Source organism: Notechis scutatus, chromosome Z (assembly GCF_049901735.1).
Source record: "Notechis scutatus isolate UNSWTSFEM ecotype Mainland chromosome Z, rNotScu1.2, whole genome shotgun sequence".
Taxonomy (NCBI): domain Eukaryota; kingdom Metazoa; phylum Chordata; class Lepidosauria; order Squamata; family Elapidae; genus Notechis; species Notechis scutatus.
This window is the reverse complement of record NC_142025.1, coordinates 60,675,565-60,693,243: the sequence shown is the minus strand read 5'-3', so window position 1 is coordinate 60,693,243 and position 17,679 is coordinate 60,675,565. Positions and strand designations below refer to the sequence as shown.

General features: G+C 43.6%; 1 protein-coding gene across 5 annotated transcripts in view; it reads left to right on the top strand.

Annotated features, from left to right (window-relative positions):
• The first annotated feature begins 953 nt into the window (after positions 1-953).
• UBP1 (upstream binding protein 1) overlaps positions 954-17,679 on the top strand; it is a 70,597-nt gene continuing 53,871 nt past the window's right edge. For 2 of the 5 annotated variants that reach the window (XR_015746120.1, XM_087948293.1), the window contains exon 1: positions 984-1,640. Coding sequence is in view for 4 of the 5 variants with exons in the window: in XM_087948293.1 (XP_087804419.1) it covers positions 1,528-1,640 (113 nt within the window). In the remaining variant the exon portion in view is untranslated. Of the gene's footprint in view, positions 1,641-1,698; positions 1,770-17,679 lie in introns of those variants that run through there. The other 3 variants (XM_026678457.2, XM_026678456.2, XM_087948291.1) reach the window with 3 other exon arrangements.

Genomic DNA, 17,679 nt, shown 5'->3' with positions numbered 1-17,679 from the left:
CTGCTGGGGGTGAGCGCTTCTGGCAAGGAGGAAGAGAAGCACGGTGGGAGGAGGCTTGGTGGCTACCAGAGGAGCAGTGAGTGCTTTGTAGCTCCTGAGGGGTCGAGCAGCATTTCACCTGAGAGGGCATAAAACCAAGGGACTCTAAGCATCTCTTCCCTTTTTCACCCAGGAGCTCCAAGGCATGTGATCCTGTCCACCATTAAAAACATCTTTCCAGGCAGTCACCATGTTTCTGGTGTCTTTCTTCCCACTTGGAACTGAACCCAAATGGACATTTCTTCCAACACAACCATGTAAAGTTACTGATTTTTAGCTGGTCTTGGCCTTTATGCTCGAGTTCTTCCCAAGCACCTGAGATGTAGTAATGTATTGGCATAGTATAAGTATGGATACAAGCAGTGGTCTTTTGCAATTGTGATGAAAATTTTGTAAATGTGCAGATTTGTTGTTCAAAACTTTTGGCGTGGCACCCATATACCATATTGTTAGTCACACAATCACCCTGACTGCACCTGACATTTTATCCACCTGTCATTATGGCTGGTCGCAGTCAGCCAGTTATTTAGACTGGATCATGATGTCAATAATGATGACTTACTTATTATGAAAAAGGCAACACGGCATCAGCTAAAGATTTAGGGTGATTTTCGGGCTCAGTGGCAGTTATCACACACGTAAAATCTATAAATTGTTTCCAGAACAGAGCATTGTGTGTCCCTACAACTACATTCACTTTCTTTAAACGGGTTCTAGCATCACATTGCACCTGCATTTTGTAATCAGGGCAGATTAGAAGAGGGCGTGGAAGGAGAAACTTAAACGAACAGTCAAGAAAGTGTTTTGATTGGCTTAAAAGAAAATCATTTCCCCCTTTACTAAGTCTCTTGATTCGTCAATATACACTCCCCGTAAGTTAGCACCAAGCAATCACCACCCGCGACCCTTGCCTCAGTGGAGGCACGGCTGGATAAGAGAATACGCCGCGTCCGGTAGTGCTTGCTCTGCCATTGCCGTGTCCGCGCGCTGTAGCGCAGCAGGAAGGAGGCGGGGACGCTGACACCGGAACCTCTCCTGCCCCCGGAGGAGTGAGTGGAGTCTGCTAGACGGGGCGCACGCAGGAGGGGCGGCGGCAGCGTTGTCGCGGCGGGCGGTTCCCTTTGCTGCAGTAGCAGCGGAGGGCGATGCTGATTTGATCATCAGCCGCGGCTGTGAGCCGGTCCTGGCCTGAGGCACAATTATCGAAGAGACAGCCAGACCTCGACTAGGTTTGCCGTGGGAAGTTCAGGATGGGGCTGAGCACGGCAACCGCCGTAATGGTGTTGACTGCAGCGAGTCTCACTTTCTCAGAGGAGAGAGGGCTTCCTCGGGGCTGAGGCGGCCTCTTTTTCCTTGCCGGTTTCTCCCTCAAGTGCGTCTTTCCGACGTTGCTTTTCTCTTCTCCCGACTCGGGCCGGACGCATTCCTGGCCCACCGCCGCAGAGAAGAGGCGACTTCGCCACCACCTTTTGAAGCCATCGGTGGAAGATGGCGTGGGTGCTGAAGATGGACGAAGTAATCGAGTCTGGTCTGGCGCACGACTTCGATGCCAGCCTCTCCGGCATTGGGCAAGAGCTGGGCGCCGGCGCTTACAGCATGAGGTGGGTGTCCTGGCGGAAGGGACTGGGAGTCTCCTTTTGCCCCGGTTTCTTCGCTCTTCTGATGGGGAAGAAGAGCTCACCGACGGTACTTCCCTTTCGGAGGAAGTTTGGCTTTTCTGTTATGCTGAGGTAATTGCTAAACTGTTTTGCTCGCCGTGAGGCATACCGTCGCGGCGCCTGCGGGAAGGGGCTTCTGGCTTGTCAGGCTCCTTTCGTCATCCTCAATTGCTCCTCCCTGTTGTGATTGGCTGCCCTGCTTTCAGGAACCGGCGAAACGGTAGCCAAACGGCTCTCCTTTCGTTCACGAAATCAATAATAGATGTTAGGAAGGTAACTTCTGAAGTTAAGACACTTACCGGCTTTAATCTTCGAAGCCTTATTAGTCCTTTCCGTGGAGGAGGAAAGAGCCTGAGCCCGGATAATTCCAGAAGCAGGGCTGCCATTGGAGTCCTATGCCATTTCTGCCAGAGGCTGCTATCAATCTGTCAGTTACCTTTGGAAACTAATTAGAAGATACTTTTTAATGGTATTTTGAACATATAATACATTTTGTGCCTTTCTTTCTTAATGCATTTTCTTTCATTTTTTAAAAACTGTTTTGTACTTTATCATTTTTCTTTTACTCATGTAAAATTTGTGTACAAAAATATTTTAAAATCATAGCATATTGTTCTGATCTGACTATAATTGTTTTGACCAAATGAAGCGGGTTTGTAATATATAAGTTTATAAACGTTTTCTGGGTGATTTCTGGATATAAAAATTCAGGTAGTTTTGAACTTAAAACCATTTATTTAAAAAAAAATTTTTTAAATAACCTATTAAAGATTAAAAAGAAAAATATATGTATAAGATACATTTCGTTGCAGATGAAACCAATATACAAGTACAAATATAAACATAAAACATATATTTCTAATCAGCTAAGATGGTGTGATCATTTATTGAGAACAATTTTACTAATATTCATTTTCTATTTTTGGTATATGCTCTTAATCTAACCACTTCATTTTTCAAATCCTTATCTTTTAGTTTCCTGGTTTTTCTCCTTAATCCAACTATACCATTTTTCCCAAGCTGTACTATATTTTGAGTCTACCTTATCCCTAAGTTTTTGTGTAAGTAGGTCCATTTCAGTGCAGTCAAGAACTTTCTGAATTATCAAATTATTTGTTGGCATTTAGACACCCAACATTGTGCCAACGCAATTCTTGCTGCCGTGATTATATGGAGAATTAAGCATTTCATTTCTTTTGCATAGATCCCCTTTTAACATTCCCAATAAAAATATTTTGGCCTTAAATTCTAATTGTATATTTGTAATTTCTTTTATCCAAATTCTATTTTTTTCCCAATACTTTTTACTTTTTGGGCAAAGCCACCAAGCATGAAAGAAGGTACCCCTTGTTTGCTTACATTTCCAACAAGTCGGATTTAAATTTAGGTACATATTCGCTAACCTTGAAGGTGCCAGGTACCACCGGTAACACATTTTGTATTGGTTTTCTTTATAAACAACTGATTTTGTTATTTTATAATTTTGTTTCCAGACTTTTTCTCAATCCTCCAGATTAATGTGCCCTACATTCCTTGCCATGCAATCATTGGGCCTTTAACTATTTCTTCCGCCATTTCAAATTCTAATAGATAATTGTACATTTTAGAAATTAATTTTTCATCCGTTCCCTCTCATATTTTATCTAATTGGTTCGGTTTTACCTCAATTCCAAATTTTTCTATATCTTTTTTATATCTTGTCTTAAGTTGTAAATAAGGCCACCACTCTATTTTCATCCCTTGTTCTCTAAGTTCTTGGTTCGTCTTTAATCCTCCTTGGGAATTTAGGACATCATAATATCTAATCTTTCTTCCGGTTTCTAAGGCATTGGGGTAGATCAGTGCCTCTATGATGGATACCCACCCTGGAATCTTCATATAGTGTTTATGTTTAATCTCTTTCCACACTTTCAATAATGAGCTTTGAATTGCATGCCCATTAAAGTGTGTATATCTCTTATTTCCAGGGTTCCACATGAAGGCATGCTACCCCGCCTCTAGGTCGTGCCCTTCTAGGATTAAGATTCTTTTATTCCTCAGATTAGCCCATTCTTTAATCCATGTTAAGATTGCTGCTTTATAATATATTTCCCAGGCAGGGAGTCCAAATCCACCTCTGCATCTATTATCTTGTAGTGATCTTATTTTTATTCTCGCTTTTTTTCTTGACCAAATAAATTTCATGGTAATTTTGTTTAGTTCATTAAAGAATTTTTTATCTAATTTAATTGGAATGGTTTGAAAGAGAAATAGTATTCTTGGCAAGATTTGATGTTCGCAATTCTCCGTAACGTAGTAGTCTCCCCCATTTTTCTAAATCCTTTTTTATTTCTAATACCAATTTTACATAATTATCTTCTTTTATTGTTGAACATATTGCCGTGAGCCAAATTCCTAGATATTTTTTTAACAATTTGTATACCCATTACTTCTACTAATTTCTTTTTTAGTTTCTCTATTAAATTTTTTATTATCATTTTGGTTTTGTCCTGATTTAATTGGTTCTATGAACAATACAAGGTCGTCCACAAATGCTTGGCCCTTGTATTCTTCTTGTTTAATTCTTAGTCCTTTTATTTCCGAATTTTGTCTAACTCTCCTCAACAAAATTTCCAGTGTCGTGATAAAGAGCAGAGGTGAAAGTGGACATCCCTGCCTGACTCCTTTTCCTATTTCAAATGAATTTGTCGTTTCTCCATTAATTATTATCCATGCTTTTTGGCTTGAATATATTGACTCTAACATTTTTTTGAATTTATCCCCAAATTTCATCTCCTTTACTTGTTGTCTCATAAATTGCCAATTTACTTTATCGAAGGCTTTTTGGGCATCCAGAAAAACTAATGCAGCCTGTTTTTCTTGACGCACCTTGTAATACTCCAAAATATCTAGTACTGTCCTTGTGTTGTTTTTTAGTTGTCTTGTTGGAAGAAAACCATTTTGATCTGTATGTATATATCTACTTAATATTTTTTTCAATCTCTCAGCCATTATATTCATAAGTATTTTGTAATCAGCGTTTAATAAAGAAATTGGTCTATAATTTATTATGTGGGTGGTATCTGCGTTCTCCTTCGATATTAATGTAATATAGGCTTCTCTCCACGACATTGGTAGCTTTGCCTCTGTAAGTACTTCATTATAAATTTCTGAAAGGATTGGATCGAGTATTTCACCTAAGTTTTTATATAATTCTGCAGGTAGTCCATCTGTTCCGGGGTTTTTGTTGTTTTGTTTACTAATTGCCTCTTTTAGTTCCTCCTTAGTGATCCCTTCATTTAATATTTCCCTTTCTTCCTCTGTTAGTATTGGAATATTTTCTTCCTCTATATACTGTTTGATTTTTTCTTTACTTATATCTTCTTGTTTATAGTTTACTAAAATATTCCAGTACTATTTCTTTTTTCTTTTCCATATTGTTTTGTATCTTTCCCTCCTTTTTTTAAAACAAATTTTATTCAGTTTTTCACATTAAAAACAAAAATCTCTTTTTAGTGGACAACATATTTCCAGGTCATCACCTTTACATACAAATATGATAGCAATTATACATTGATATATGCATACTTAATTCTATTATTACCTTTTCCATTCCAAATTTTCAGTAAGGAGAGAAACAAACACATTAATTCTAGCCTCTTTCATTAATCTCAATCGAAACATCTTTTTGTTTCATTTCAATTATTTCAAATATAATCCTTTAATATTTATTTTAAAAATAAAGGTAAACAATATGTGTTTGCCTAATAATAATAATAATGATAATGATAATAAAAAAGTTACCAATGTCTCTCCTTGCTTTTAATAGTCTATATTAACATTAATTTAGTTGGTTCTTTAGTCTGTCATATTCCCTTTCCATTACACATTCTTTTTATAAATTCTAGATTAATACAAATTTTAACACTAAAAAACAAACAAACAAGTATAGGTTTCCCCCTTTTTACTGTTTTGAGTGTGACACCTCAATGATTAAAACATACCTTTATTCCCTCATCTTGATTCCCAATAAACCATTATTTTTAAGAAGTTACAATAATAATCATCACATCTTTTCATTTGGATTCCGCAGCATATTTTCCCCCCTTGATTTTTAATAAGTTATCAGTATCTATATTACCCTATTTTCTAAATATTTTTAATTGCAGAAATATTCTTACTACCCCTTGTCACCCTGCAGAATCCCCTTTTTAATTCATCAACCATTATCTCTGAAAAAATAATTTCTTTTCAACATTTTACTATTTCCGTATTTCTTTATTTCATGCACCTGTTTCTTACTGCTTCTCCTCCCCCTCTTTTCCCCATATCTTTTCTCATTCCAGTTTATATCCCTCTCTTTCTTAATGTTTTCTTTTCCCCTTTTCTGCTGGGTCTTTCTGTCTTTCCTGACTTCACAGGTATTCCCCCTTTTGATTGCCTTCTTAAATTTCAACTTTTTAACCTTCCTTCTTTCCCCACTTCTTTGTAGTGTTCTTTGTGTTAATTGTCTATTTAAAATGTCTTCTCCTTGAATCGACTCCTCCTTCTCTGAAGCTCTTTCTTCTTGTTCTTCAATCGCCATTTCCATTTTTTCTAACACAGAGCATTCGCCTCTTTCCTATAGTAATTTTCTCATATTTTTAAGCTCCATTTTTAATTCCCGAAGAGATATCATCATTATACACTCTTATATTTTATGATCGTTAAAGTCCACAAAGAAAACACTTTTACTTTCCTTCTTTCTTCTTTCAGTTTTTTAAAGTTCTCAGTTATTCCAGCCGAGGGTCTATACCAAAAACAACAATCAATCCCACAGTCAGTCTTTCCTTGCTTTTTTCTTTATTCTATTCTGCTTTCACTTTCTAAGATTCTTACTTTGTTTCATTATTTCTTTAATGTTACATCCACACAAGTTCATTCAGAAACAGGATGCTTTTCCTTTTGTTTGAGCTCAAGTTTTTGTCAAAAGGTGGCACTCTCCATTATACAAAGTCTTCACCTTTCTCCCTATTTTTTTATTTAGGTTTTTCGAACCTCAATATTCCAGCACAGTCCAGTCTCCAATTTGTAAACTTTATTATTATTATTTTTTGACAATCTTAAGTCCAGCTTTATTTTATGCCTGTTTATTCCCAAAATATTTTACTCCAATTTAATTAAATCTTTAGTTCCAGCTTCTTCCTTTCCCAGTTCGAAGCCCTGCTTAGCTGTCAAAAATATTTCCTTTTTTTCCCCCTGTCCCTTAGTAATTTCACCGCTCACTTTTCTTTTCTTAAAAATTCCATGTTACCTTAATCCCGGGGTACTTTTGTTTAGTTATATTGCCCAGTTGTCCCGGTTCAGATGTTATCCACCTCTTTCTTCCCTCCTGCACAAATCTTAATCCAGCTGAGTCCTCCTCTTCGGGGTGGCCATTTTAAACCACCGCTGCAGTCGTCTTCAGGGGGAAAAAGGAGATGTGGCTCCCCTCAACCTGGCTTGCGGCTTCCCCTTACTCCGCCGCCCCTCCAAGGCAGCTTAAGCCCCTAATCGTAATAATCGGGGCTCTCCAACGAAAGAGCACGGACCATAGCCGCAGAGAGTCACGATCTACGGTCCGTCAGTGAGGAGGCTCCGCCTTCTTCCCATATCTTTTTCTCCTTATCTTGTAATTGTTGAATCCATCTCTTTTTCCTTCCTTAGCTTATATGCCAGCCATCTTCCCGGCTTATTAGCATTTTCAAAATAGTTTTGCTTTGCTAATTTCAGTGCTATTAAGTTCCTTTCCTGTTCTAATTTGTTCAGTTTATATTTAGCTAAACTATATTTACTTATGATTTGCTCCTTCTCTGGTGTTAATTGTGCATGTCTTTCCAATTTTCTGATATCATTCTGTAACTCATTACTTTCCTTTTCTTTTTCTTTTTTCTTCCTGGCATTGTATGCAATTGTTAATCCTCTTAAATAGGCTTTCGTTGTATCCCACAAATTCTGTAAAGAGGTGTGTTCTTTTGTATTTACTTCAAAAAACATTTCTAGTTCACTTTTTAATTTTGCTAAATATTCTTTATCTCTCAGAATTTGTGGGTTCAATGTCCATCTCTCTCTTTGTTTTAATTGGCCTTTCCATGTTACTATTAGGGGATTATGATCTGCCCATATATTTGGTACTATTTCTAATTGCACTATGTCTTTCATTAGAGTTTTGCTTATCCACGCCATATCAGTTCTGGACCATGATTTATGGGGAATGGAATAAAAGGTGAACTGTTTTTCTTTTAGTTTATATATTCTCCATATATCTATTAAATTTTGTTCTGCCATATTAAAAAATGTTTTTGGGAGGGTGTTCTTTTTTTTATTTTTTCTTTACTAATGCTTTGATAGCCTTTTTTTATCTCTGTGACTGTGTTAAAATCTCCTATCATACAAATATCTTCTTTGCCTAATTCTGAAGTTTTTTCATGTATTTTTTTATAGCATCTTGTTGTTTATTAGGGGCATAAATTGCAATGAGTAAGAATTTCCTCTGTTCCCATACAACTTCTAACATTAATCTTCTCCCCGCTGAATCTGCATAAAGTACTTCGTCTCTTATTCCTTCTCTGACATAAATTACTACCCCTCTTTTTTTTTCTTGTGATAGTGCTATATAAAGTTTTCCTAATTTATTATATTGTAAATATTTTTTTATCCCAAGTTCTAATGTGTATCTCCTGGAGGCACACTATATCCATTTTTTGTTTTGCCAATTTCTTAAAAGTTTGGTTCCATTTTGATGGAGAATTAAGTTCTTTTATATTTATTGACAGTATTTTCAAATTGTTTTCCATTTTCTTTGCTGCTATTAGCTAGTTCCTGTTGTTCCTTGCCTCTATTTGTGCCCTTGTTCTTACTCTGTTCTCTTCTTGCTCTTTTCCATTCTTTTCCAATTGTTGGTCATCTTGGCTGGCCGATTCCAGTTCTTCTCTGCTACTACCAAGTTCTTCTGTGCCTACCAGTTGGGTGTGGAACTGTTGTGCTTTCTCCAAAGTATCTATCTTAATCTTTTTCCCTTGCCATGACACCAACATTCCCTCCGGTGTTATTCATCTGAACAGTATATTATTTTTGTTAAGTCGGGCAGCCAGGAAACGATATTCTCTCCGTTGCTCGGGCACTCTTTTCGGGATTTGCTTTAATATAATAATTTCTTTTCCTTTGTAGAATATTGGCTCATCTCTAGTAATTTTATAGATTATATCCCTTACTTTTTTCCATGCGAAACGGATGTGCACTTCTTTAGGCAGCCTAAATCGTCTGGCGTAGTTGGTATAAACTCGGTAGATTTCGTCCAACTCATTGAGTATCTCACTTTTGTCTCTTTGGAGCGCCTCTGCAATTATCTCAGCCATTGTTGCTGTTAGGTCTTCCTCTTCAGTCTCCTCCACATTCTGAAAGCGCAGATAAAACGAGGCTCTCTCCGTTTCCAGCTGAATCAGTGAGTTTTCCACTTCCCTATTCCATTCCTTCATTTTCTGGTCTACTGATTCTAATTTCTGTTCCGTTTTTTCTGTTCTTTGTTCAATCATTTGTAGTCTTTGGTCATTTTTTTTGTAAAACCTCTTGGATCAGTCCCACTTTCTCATCTAACTTCTGGATGTCATTTCTCACTTATCTTTTCACTTTCTCTATTTCTGTCTTCATTTCTCCGTGGTTTCTCGTCATGCTTTCTGTAACTTTATCATTGTTTCTTGTATTGATAATAAAGTGGCCTGCATGGACTGTGTGTTCATTGCAGAGGCTGTTTGTCTGTTGTAAGCATTCCTTTTATAGATCTTTGCGTAGATGGAGATGATGTTACTATGGCTGTTATTGTAGTGGGTTTCTTCCCGGTTTTCACAGCAGTTGTCATAATACTTGTCATTTCTTGCAATATTGTATGTTGCTGTCCTAATATTCTTTCTATCCTCTCCCACAAGAGCATTCAATATTCTCCTTTCTGTCTCTCTTTTTATTCTGCCCTACAGTCTGCAACTCTATACCTCATATTAGATCCCACTTATTCCACTAAACTCCATTATTTATATTATATTATACAGTTTATACAGTTTTACTGGTCTATCCCACTGACCTAGACAACACTAGTATTAAGAGTTCGCTGTTCTACCGTGTTTCTCCAACAATACGGCCTCCCCCAATAGGAAGTCCCAGCATGTTTTATTGGCATAAAATCAAATTAAGCCCCTCCCCTAAAATTAAGGCCTATATTAAACATGCGAAATGGTGGGGGGGCTTGCCGTTAGGAAGTACTTTTGTTGCATACCTGGATATGGCGCTGCCTGCGTTGACTTTGGCATTGGTGGGGCACTTCATATCAGCAGACCTTCCGCCACCGTTGCTTTCCCTTCTCCTGTGCTGCCGTGGCGTTTAGAGCAACGCCGCCGCATTTGGAGCAGCCACATGCAGCCAGCCAGGGCTCCTCCCTGCAACCGGAGCCCAGCGGAGACACTCGGCTTCAGGCGCTCCTGTCGCCGCCTTCCCTTTGCCTTAGAAGGCAAAGCCAATTCTTTTAAAAACAACGCCCTACTACCAATACGACAAAGCCTCCCCTGCCCAAGAGGGCAGCCCAACCCCACGTGGGGAGGTGAATCTCCTGGGGCTGCAGTGCAGGATTGGCCCATCCTGGGAGAAGCGCCCAGCCACCATCCCTGCCTGGCGCAGGGCAGAGCGCGAAGAGCTTCGCCTGGGGCGCCCAGTGTAGCTGACAGGTGTGCCCTCCTGCCCGGCAGCAGAGCTCTCCCCAAGGCAGCGAGCGCCTCCCCGCCAGGCCCGCCACTCATCCCGCCAGGGCCACGCCAGAGCCATGCGGGCTGGGCAGAGCCGGAAAAGCAAGCCGCGGGTGCGCGCCCGCCTGCCAAGCGAAAGAACTGGGCTGACCTGAGCTTGGCTTCCTTCCCAAGTCCCTCCAGCCCAAACCCAAAGGGGCCACGGGAGAGCTGCCCGAGGCAGTGATAGTGCCCACCCATCTGTGGACAGGAGGTGAGGTGACGGCCTGCGCTGCATCCTCCTCCGAGCTGAACTCTGCCGAATCAGCGCCTCTGCCCGATGCCCGTGCCGCTGCAGCGTTTGGAGCTGCTGGCTCATTTGCAGCTGTGTGGGGATGGGGACGAGCTGGGCGAGGGGTGGAAAGGACGGGTGGCTTTGGGCTCTCTCCGCCGGACCCGCCGGCCAGGGAAGCAGTGCTGCCGTCGCCTCGCCTCCCTGTCCGTGGACAGGTGGGCATTATCACTGCCTTGGGCGGCATCTCCCGGTGGCCCCTTTGGGTTTGGGCTGGAGGGACTTGGGAAGGAAGCCAAGCTCGGGTTGGCCCGGCTCTTTTGCTTGGCAGGCGGGCGCGCACCCGCGGCTCGCTTTCCTGGCTCTGCCCAGTCCGCACAGCTCTGGCGCGGCCCTGGCAGGATGAGCGGAGGGTCTGGTGGGGAGGCGCTCGCTGCCTTGGCGAGAGCTCCATTGCCAGGCAGGAGGGCCCGCCTGTCAGCTGCGCTGGGCGCCCCAGGCAAAGCTCTTCGCGCTCTGCCTGGCGCCAGGCAGGGATGGCGGCTGGGTGCTTCTCCCAGGGTGGGCCGGTCCTGCGCTGTGACCACGGGAGATTCGCCTCCCCACGTGGGGTTGGGCTGCCCTCTCGGGAAGGGGAGGCTTTGTCGTACCGGTAGTAGAGCGTCGTTTTTAAAAGAATTGGCTTTGCCTTCAAAGGCGAAGGAAAGGTGGCGACAGGAGCGCCTGAAGCTAAGTGTCTCCGCCGGGCTCCGGTTGCAGGGAGGAGCCCTGGCTGGCCGCATGTGGCTGTGCCAAACGCCGTGGCTGTGCCAAACGCTGTGGTGTTGCTCTAAACACCGCGGCAGCATGGGAGAAGGGAATGCAACGGTGGCGGAAGGTCTCCCGATACGAAATGCCCCACCAACGCTGAGGTCAACATCCAAGCCGTCACCGCCCACCCACCCGAGGATGCAAGGGGGGGAATTAAGTCATCCCCGAAAAGACAGCCTAGCTGCTTTTTCGGGGGTCAAAAAAAAATAAGGCCTAGACTTATTTTGTGAGAAACACGGTATTACTTCTAAATATTAAACGTTTAAACTATTAGTTAATTGATAGTTTCACATATACAATCAGTTACCTATCTCCAACAATTAATATAATCCTATAAATTAGTAACTCTATGTTCCAATATATCTTTAGTAACAATTAATTGTTACTTAAAATCATTAACAATGATTGAAAGTTACTATGGCCTCAAAAAAGTACCTTATGACTTGTACTTGGATTTATGACAGTTGCTATCTCCAAAGTTGTGTTTTTGCAGTTTAGGCACTTGGCAACTGGCTCCATGTGTTGCAAAAACCTGTGATTATGTGATCACAATTTGTGACCTTTTTTACCACATTCATTAGAGAATTTGGATTTGCTTAACAGCCATGTGATTTGTTTAATAACCATAATAAAATTGTGTCTGGTCATATGATTCACTTTATAATGAAAATTCTGGTCCCAATCAGTGGTGGGATTAAATTTTTTTTTACTACCAGTTCTGTGGGTGTGGCTTGGTGGGTGTGGCAGGGGAAGGATACTGCAAAATCTCCATTCCCTCCCCACTTCACGAACCTGTTTTCCAGCTCTGTTCTCCTATGTAGGGCAACATATCCGATCAGCTGGGACTAGGGAGGCAGAGAATAGAGGGGGCGAGGCCAGTCAAAGATGGTATTTGCCGGTTCTCCAAACTACTCAAAATTTCTGCTACTGGTTCTCCAGAACTGGTCAGAACCTGCTGAATACCACCTCTGGTCCCAATTATGGTCATACATCAAGGACTACTGTAGTGTTGTTTTATAGGCAAATTAAGAAATAAATGACATGAAGCATGTTAGCAATTTATGGTTTGTTATCTAGGAACTTGCAGAATTATTTTATCCAACTACTGTAGAAACTGCTAATAGTTCCCCATTTTAATGAAGTGACACAGGTTGAAGTTAAGACATCTAAACCTACCAACTCATTGCAGCTGCTGTCCTTAGTCCTTGTGATAATATTACAGAAGTTGATTAAAATAGAGCTTTTTCAGAAGGCTTTAGAACATTGATAGGATATTGTAGTGTTGTCAGCCTCAAGATATCTCCCCCCCTAACTATCAAGATATCTTCACCTCTAACTATTGCTTATTTGCTGCTATGCTCTTTTTCTCTCTTTCGGCTGTCATGAAACGGTGGGAGGGGGGGAATATTGGAGGGGAAGAAGGCAGGAGGTGTTTTGAATTCCTTTGCTGGGTTAAGAAGGGGAGGGGGGATTCTTAGTTTTAACTTTCCATTTCTTCGCTAGCCTCTGTCCCTTTTTCTGCGCAGCTGCAAACTTTTATCAAAATATGTCAAGGTCACTGACAGTAGCCTCATCATCACCTGGAGATGACCACATGATCCTATTCAGAAGTTTTAATTGGAAGAATCATTTGATCTTTGGAGGGGGGGGAGCAATTCTATCCCTTTGTATATGCATTTTACCCGCTAATTTCTCAGTTTCGGAATTGATTCTGTTGCTACCATTCAATTTCCAGTAAAAGAATAATTCTGCTCTACACCATGGAGTCTGAGTATTTCTTTCTTGGGATTTAGAAGGAGCACAGTCTGACATTATTCCGAAACTCAGACATCAACCCACCCGGAGAAAACAGCAACTTTTCTTCCGAGGGGGTTTCATCTCATGTCGTCTCCAGCCAGCGATGAAGAGGACCAGGGAGCTGTGGGGGGCAGCCGATGCTGCTACCAGAGATACCGGCTGCTGACCTGCTGGCCGACCTGACTCTGGAAGAAACCCCAGCTGAGATGCCCAGATGGTCGTTGGGGGTTGGTTGGAGAGATCGGGACGACCCCCTCCTCCCAGAATCACTGTAAGGCGAAGGGGTGCGAAGGAACGGCTGTGGCAGGAGGGGAGGAGGTGGAATGCAAGCTGGATCAAGGCAGCAGATTCCTTATGGATGTTTCTGAAAAGCCCGGCACGGCCCAAGGTATGAGGGGAAGAGGGAGCGAAGTCAGCCCGGGAAGTCGAGCTACCCCCACCCCCTAGCCCAGCCTACGCCGGCGCAGCCACCAGGCTGCCTGGGGAGCCCCAGCAATAGGTGTGCTTCCTGGAAGACGCCCCCTGCCTCCCTTAAATGTGAAATTTGGAGGAAATCCCAGAAACTTGGGGTTTTTCCTGGTACAAGTTGGAAGCTATATGGCAGAATTTGAAAGGGAGTTCAATTCTGAAGCAGCCAAAGTGAGATGTGTTACCAGGACCCTGGAAGGGATGGCAGCAGACTGGGTGGTGACTTTGTTCAATGATAACTCCCCCAACTGCGAAACCTCAATGTTTTCATGACTGCATTGAGGAGAAGATTTGAGGACCCCCTGGCAGAGAGAAGGGCTAGAATCAAAATGAAAACCCTAACCCAAGGGGAGATCGGTTGCAGATTACACCCAGGAGTTCAGGCAGTTGGTCTCCTGTCTCCGAGGCTGGCCCCAAGAGGCCCTGGTGGAAACCTACAAAGACGGCTTAAATGAAGATGTATACCACATGTGCATCTCCCGGAGGGACCCACGTGATTTGCAGTCGTGGTACTTGCTGGCGGAAGAGGTGGATATTGATCTGGCTCGAAGCAGGCGCAGAGGAGAGCCCGGCTGGAGAAAACTACTCCCCCCATGTCTCCAAGAGACCTCCACGCCCCAAGAGGAGGGATGGCGGCAAGAGCCAAGACCACAGCCTGCTTCCGTTGCGGGAAGGGGGGCCACCGGATGGCGGAGTGCCGAGTCAAGTTGGTCCCACCGAAGATGCAGGGTCCAGGGAGGAAGCCCGAAAACCCCTCAACCAAGCCCCGAGACCGGACTGAAGGCGAGGGAGGTTGTAGAGGTCGCCCTTCCGGCGGGAGAGGAGCTGGGACCTCCAACCCTACTCGGCGAGAACGAGACCGATTCGGAGGATGACGCCTCGGTAAGTCCTACCCAGGGCCCATGACCATCCCAATAAAGTTAAGGGAGCTACATCGGGGACCGAGGGAGAGATGTTGGCCTTGTTGGACTCGGGGTGCATGAGGTGTGTAATTAACATGAAAGTAGTTAAAAATATGGGCATCGGACTGAGAACTTTGAGAACGCCCATAGCTTTCTGTCAATTGGATGGATCTGTGGCGGGAGGTTGCCCGGCGAGCTTTATAACGGAACCCTTAGAGATGACCATGGGAACTCACCGCGAGATCTTATGCTTTATTGTGGCCCCTGGGATGGAACAGCCTCTAATATTGGGATTACCTTGGCTTCGGAAGTGGAACCCCCAGGTGAACTGGAGAGAGGGGTGGATACGCATCCACACCGATCGGCCACCGGAAGGGGAGGAGCCCCACCATCCGGAGGGGGAGGAGAAGTCCCATCCGAAGCCCCAAGTTCCGGTTGAGGCAGCTTCCGCAGGTGTCGAACGAGCGGATGGGGAGGAGAAAATCCCGAAGGAGTACTGGGACTTAAGAGAAGTGTTTAGCGAAGAGGCCTCTGGCGAGCTCCCTCCCCATCGATCAACCGATTGCAGCATTGAATTTCTACCGGGTAACGCTCCCGAAACCGAAGCTGTATTCGATGACACCGGGAGCTGGAAGAACTGAGAGCGTTCATCGACAAGAACCTGAAACGTGGTTTCATCACGCCTGCCAGACCTCGGTGGCGGCCCCGTAATGTTCCGCGAGAAGAAAGACGGCTCCAAACGTCTGGTGGTTGACTACCGAAATTTAAACGCTGTGTCGGTGGAGAATGTGTACCCCCTCCCCTGATGAAGGACATGCTAGCCCACCTGGCGAAAGGGAAGATTTTCACAAAATTGGACTTGAGGGAGGCATACTACAGAATCTGAATTAAGAAAGGTGACGAGTGGAAGACTGCGTTCAACTGCCCGATGGGTTGTTTCCAGTTCAACGTTCTTCCTTTCGGCCTACAGGGGGCGCCCGCTGTTTTCATGCAAATGATAAATCAAGTGCTTCACGAACATCTATACAAGGGGGTTCTGGTCTACCTTGATGATATTCTCATCTACACGGAGAATAGAGACGAACATGTGAAACTGGTACGCTTGGTGTTGCACAAGCTGAGGGCAGCCAAACTGTACGCCAAACTGTCCAAGTGTGAGTTCCATCAAGAAAAAATCGACTACTTGGGATATCGTATCTCTCCCGAGGGCATCGAGATGGACCCAGAGAAAGTGCGAGCTGTATTGGATTGGGCCCCACCGAGAACCCGGAAGCAACTTCAAAGTTTTCTTGGGTTTGCCAACTTCTATCGGCAATTCATCCCGTCTTTTGCAAAAATAGCCATGCCCATCACCAACCTCCTGAAGACAAAGGGGAAGCGAAACCAAAACCCAGCCAACCGCTGAACTGGTCCATGGAATGCCAAGCCGCATTCGAAAAGCTTAAAAGACTTTTCGCTGCAGAACCAGTATTGAAACACCCGACATGGACGCCCCTTTCGTGATCCAAGCTGATGCAAGCGATGTGGCGGTGGGGGCGGTCTTACTTCAATTAAATGAGAAGGGGACACTACAGCCATGCGCTTATACCTCCCGTAAATTGACTGACACTGAAAGGAGATGGGCCGTCTGGGAGAAGGAAGCGTTTGCAGTCCGTTGGGCTTTACTAGCCTGGAGACATTTTTTGGAAGGAGCGAAACATCCATTTGAGGTATGGACGGACCATAAAAATCTGGAAGCTTTAAAAGCTCCTCGACAGTTATCTCCTAAGCAGGTTAGGTGGGCCCAGTTTTTCAAGCGATTCAATTTCTCGTTGAAGTATATCCCAGGGGGAAATTTTTTTATGGCAGATGCTTTGTCTAGAATGCCTCAATACAACAGTATCCGAAAAGAAGTGGTAAGACCAATCGTGTCCACTACACAGTTGGCTGCTCCCGTAGTTACCAGAGCACAAAAAAGGGACCAGGAGAGAGATCTGTCCACTGACCTGATGGAACGATTTAAGGAGGCTTTGAAAACAGATGAGTGGTTCCTAGCAAATGCAAATAATTGCACCGTTCGAGATAGTCTAGCCTGGATAGGTGCAAAATTGTATGTACCTCAAATCCTGAGAAGCCAAGTTTTACAACAAACTCATGATTCTAAAGCGGCTGGTCATTTTGGGTTTGTGAAGACTCTACATTTGGTGAAACGGCAGTTCTGGTGGCCTTCGTTGAAAAAGGACATTGAGACTTATGTGGCGAGCTGTCCAGTTTGTGCTTCAGCAAAGAGGCCTCCTGGTAAACCACCAGGTTTGTTGCAGAATGTGGCCAGGCCAACTGCTCCTTGGAAGGAAATTTCCATGGACTTTATAGTAGATCTACCCGAGAGTGTTGGACACACTGTCATTTGGGTAGTGACTGATTTGTTCTCCAAACAAGCCCATTTCATCCCTTGCTCCAAGATTCCTTCAGCGAAATCATTGGCCAGAATGTTCATTATACATGTCTACAGGTTGTACGGCGTTCCTGAGCGTGTAGTTTCTGATTGGGGGTCCAGTTTACCTCGAACTTTTGGAGGGAATTCTTGAAGTTGATAGGCTCCACCCAGAGCTTAAGCTCAGCCCATCATCCCCAAACTAATGGGGCCTGTGAGAGGACAAACGGGGTGTTAGAACAATACCTCAGATGTTATATAAACTATCAGCAAGACAATTGGGTGGACTTACTGCCTTTTGCGGAGGTGGCGTATAATAACTCTGTACACAGTAGTACGGGGTTTACTCCTTTCAAAGTAGCCACGGGACAAGATTTTGTGCCCATACCTGAACTGCCTCGAGAAAAACCCAATGTCCAATCGTTGGGCGACTGGATATCTAAACTTCAACTCAATTGGCCGGTCGCTCGCAAAGCTCTGGACAAGGCGCACCAATCTCATAAGAAATTTGCTGACAGAAAGCGAGCCCCACAGATGTTGTATAAGGTGGGTGATAAAGTATTCCTCTCGACCAAATACTTGCAGACTACCC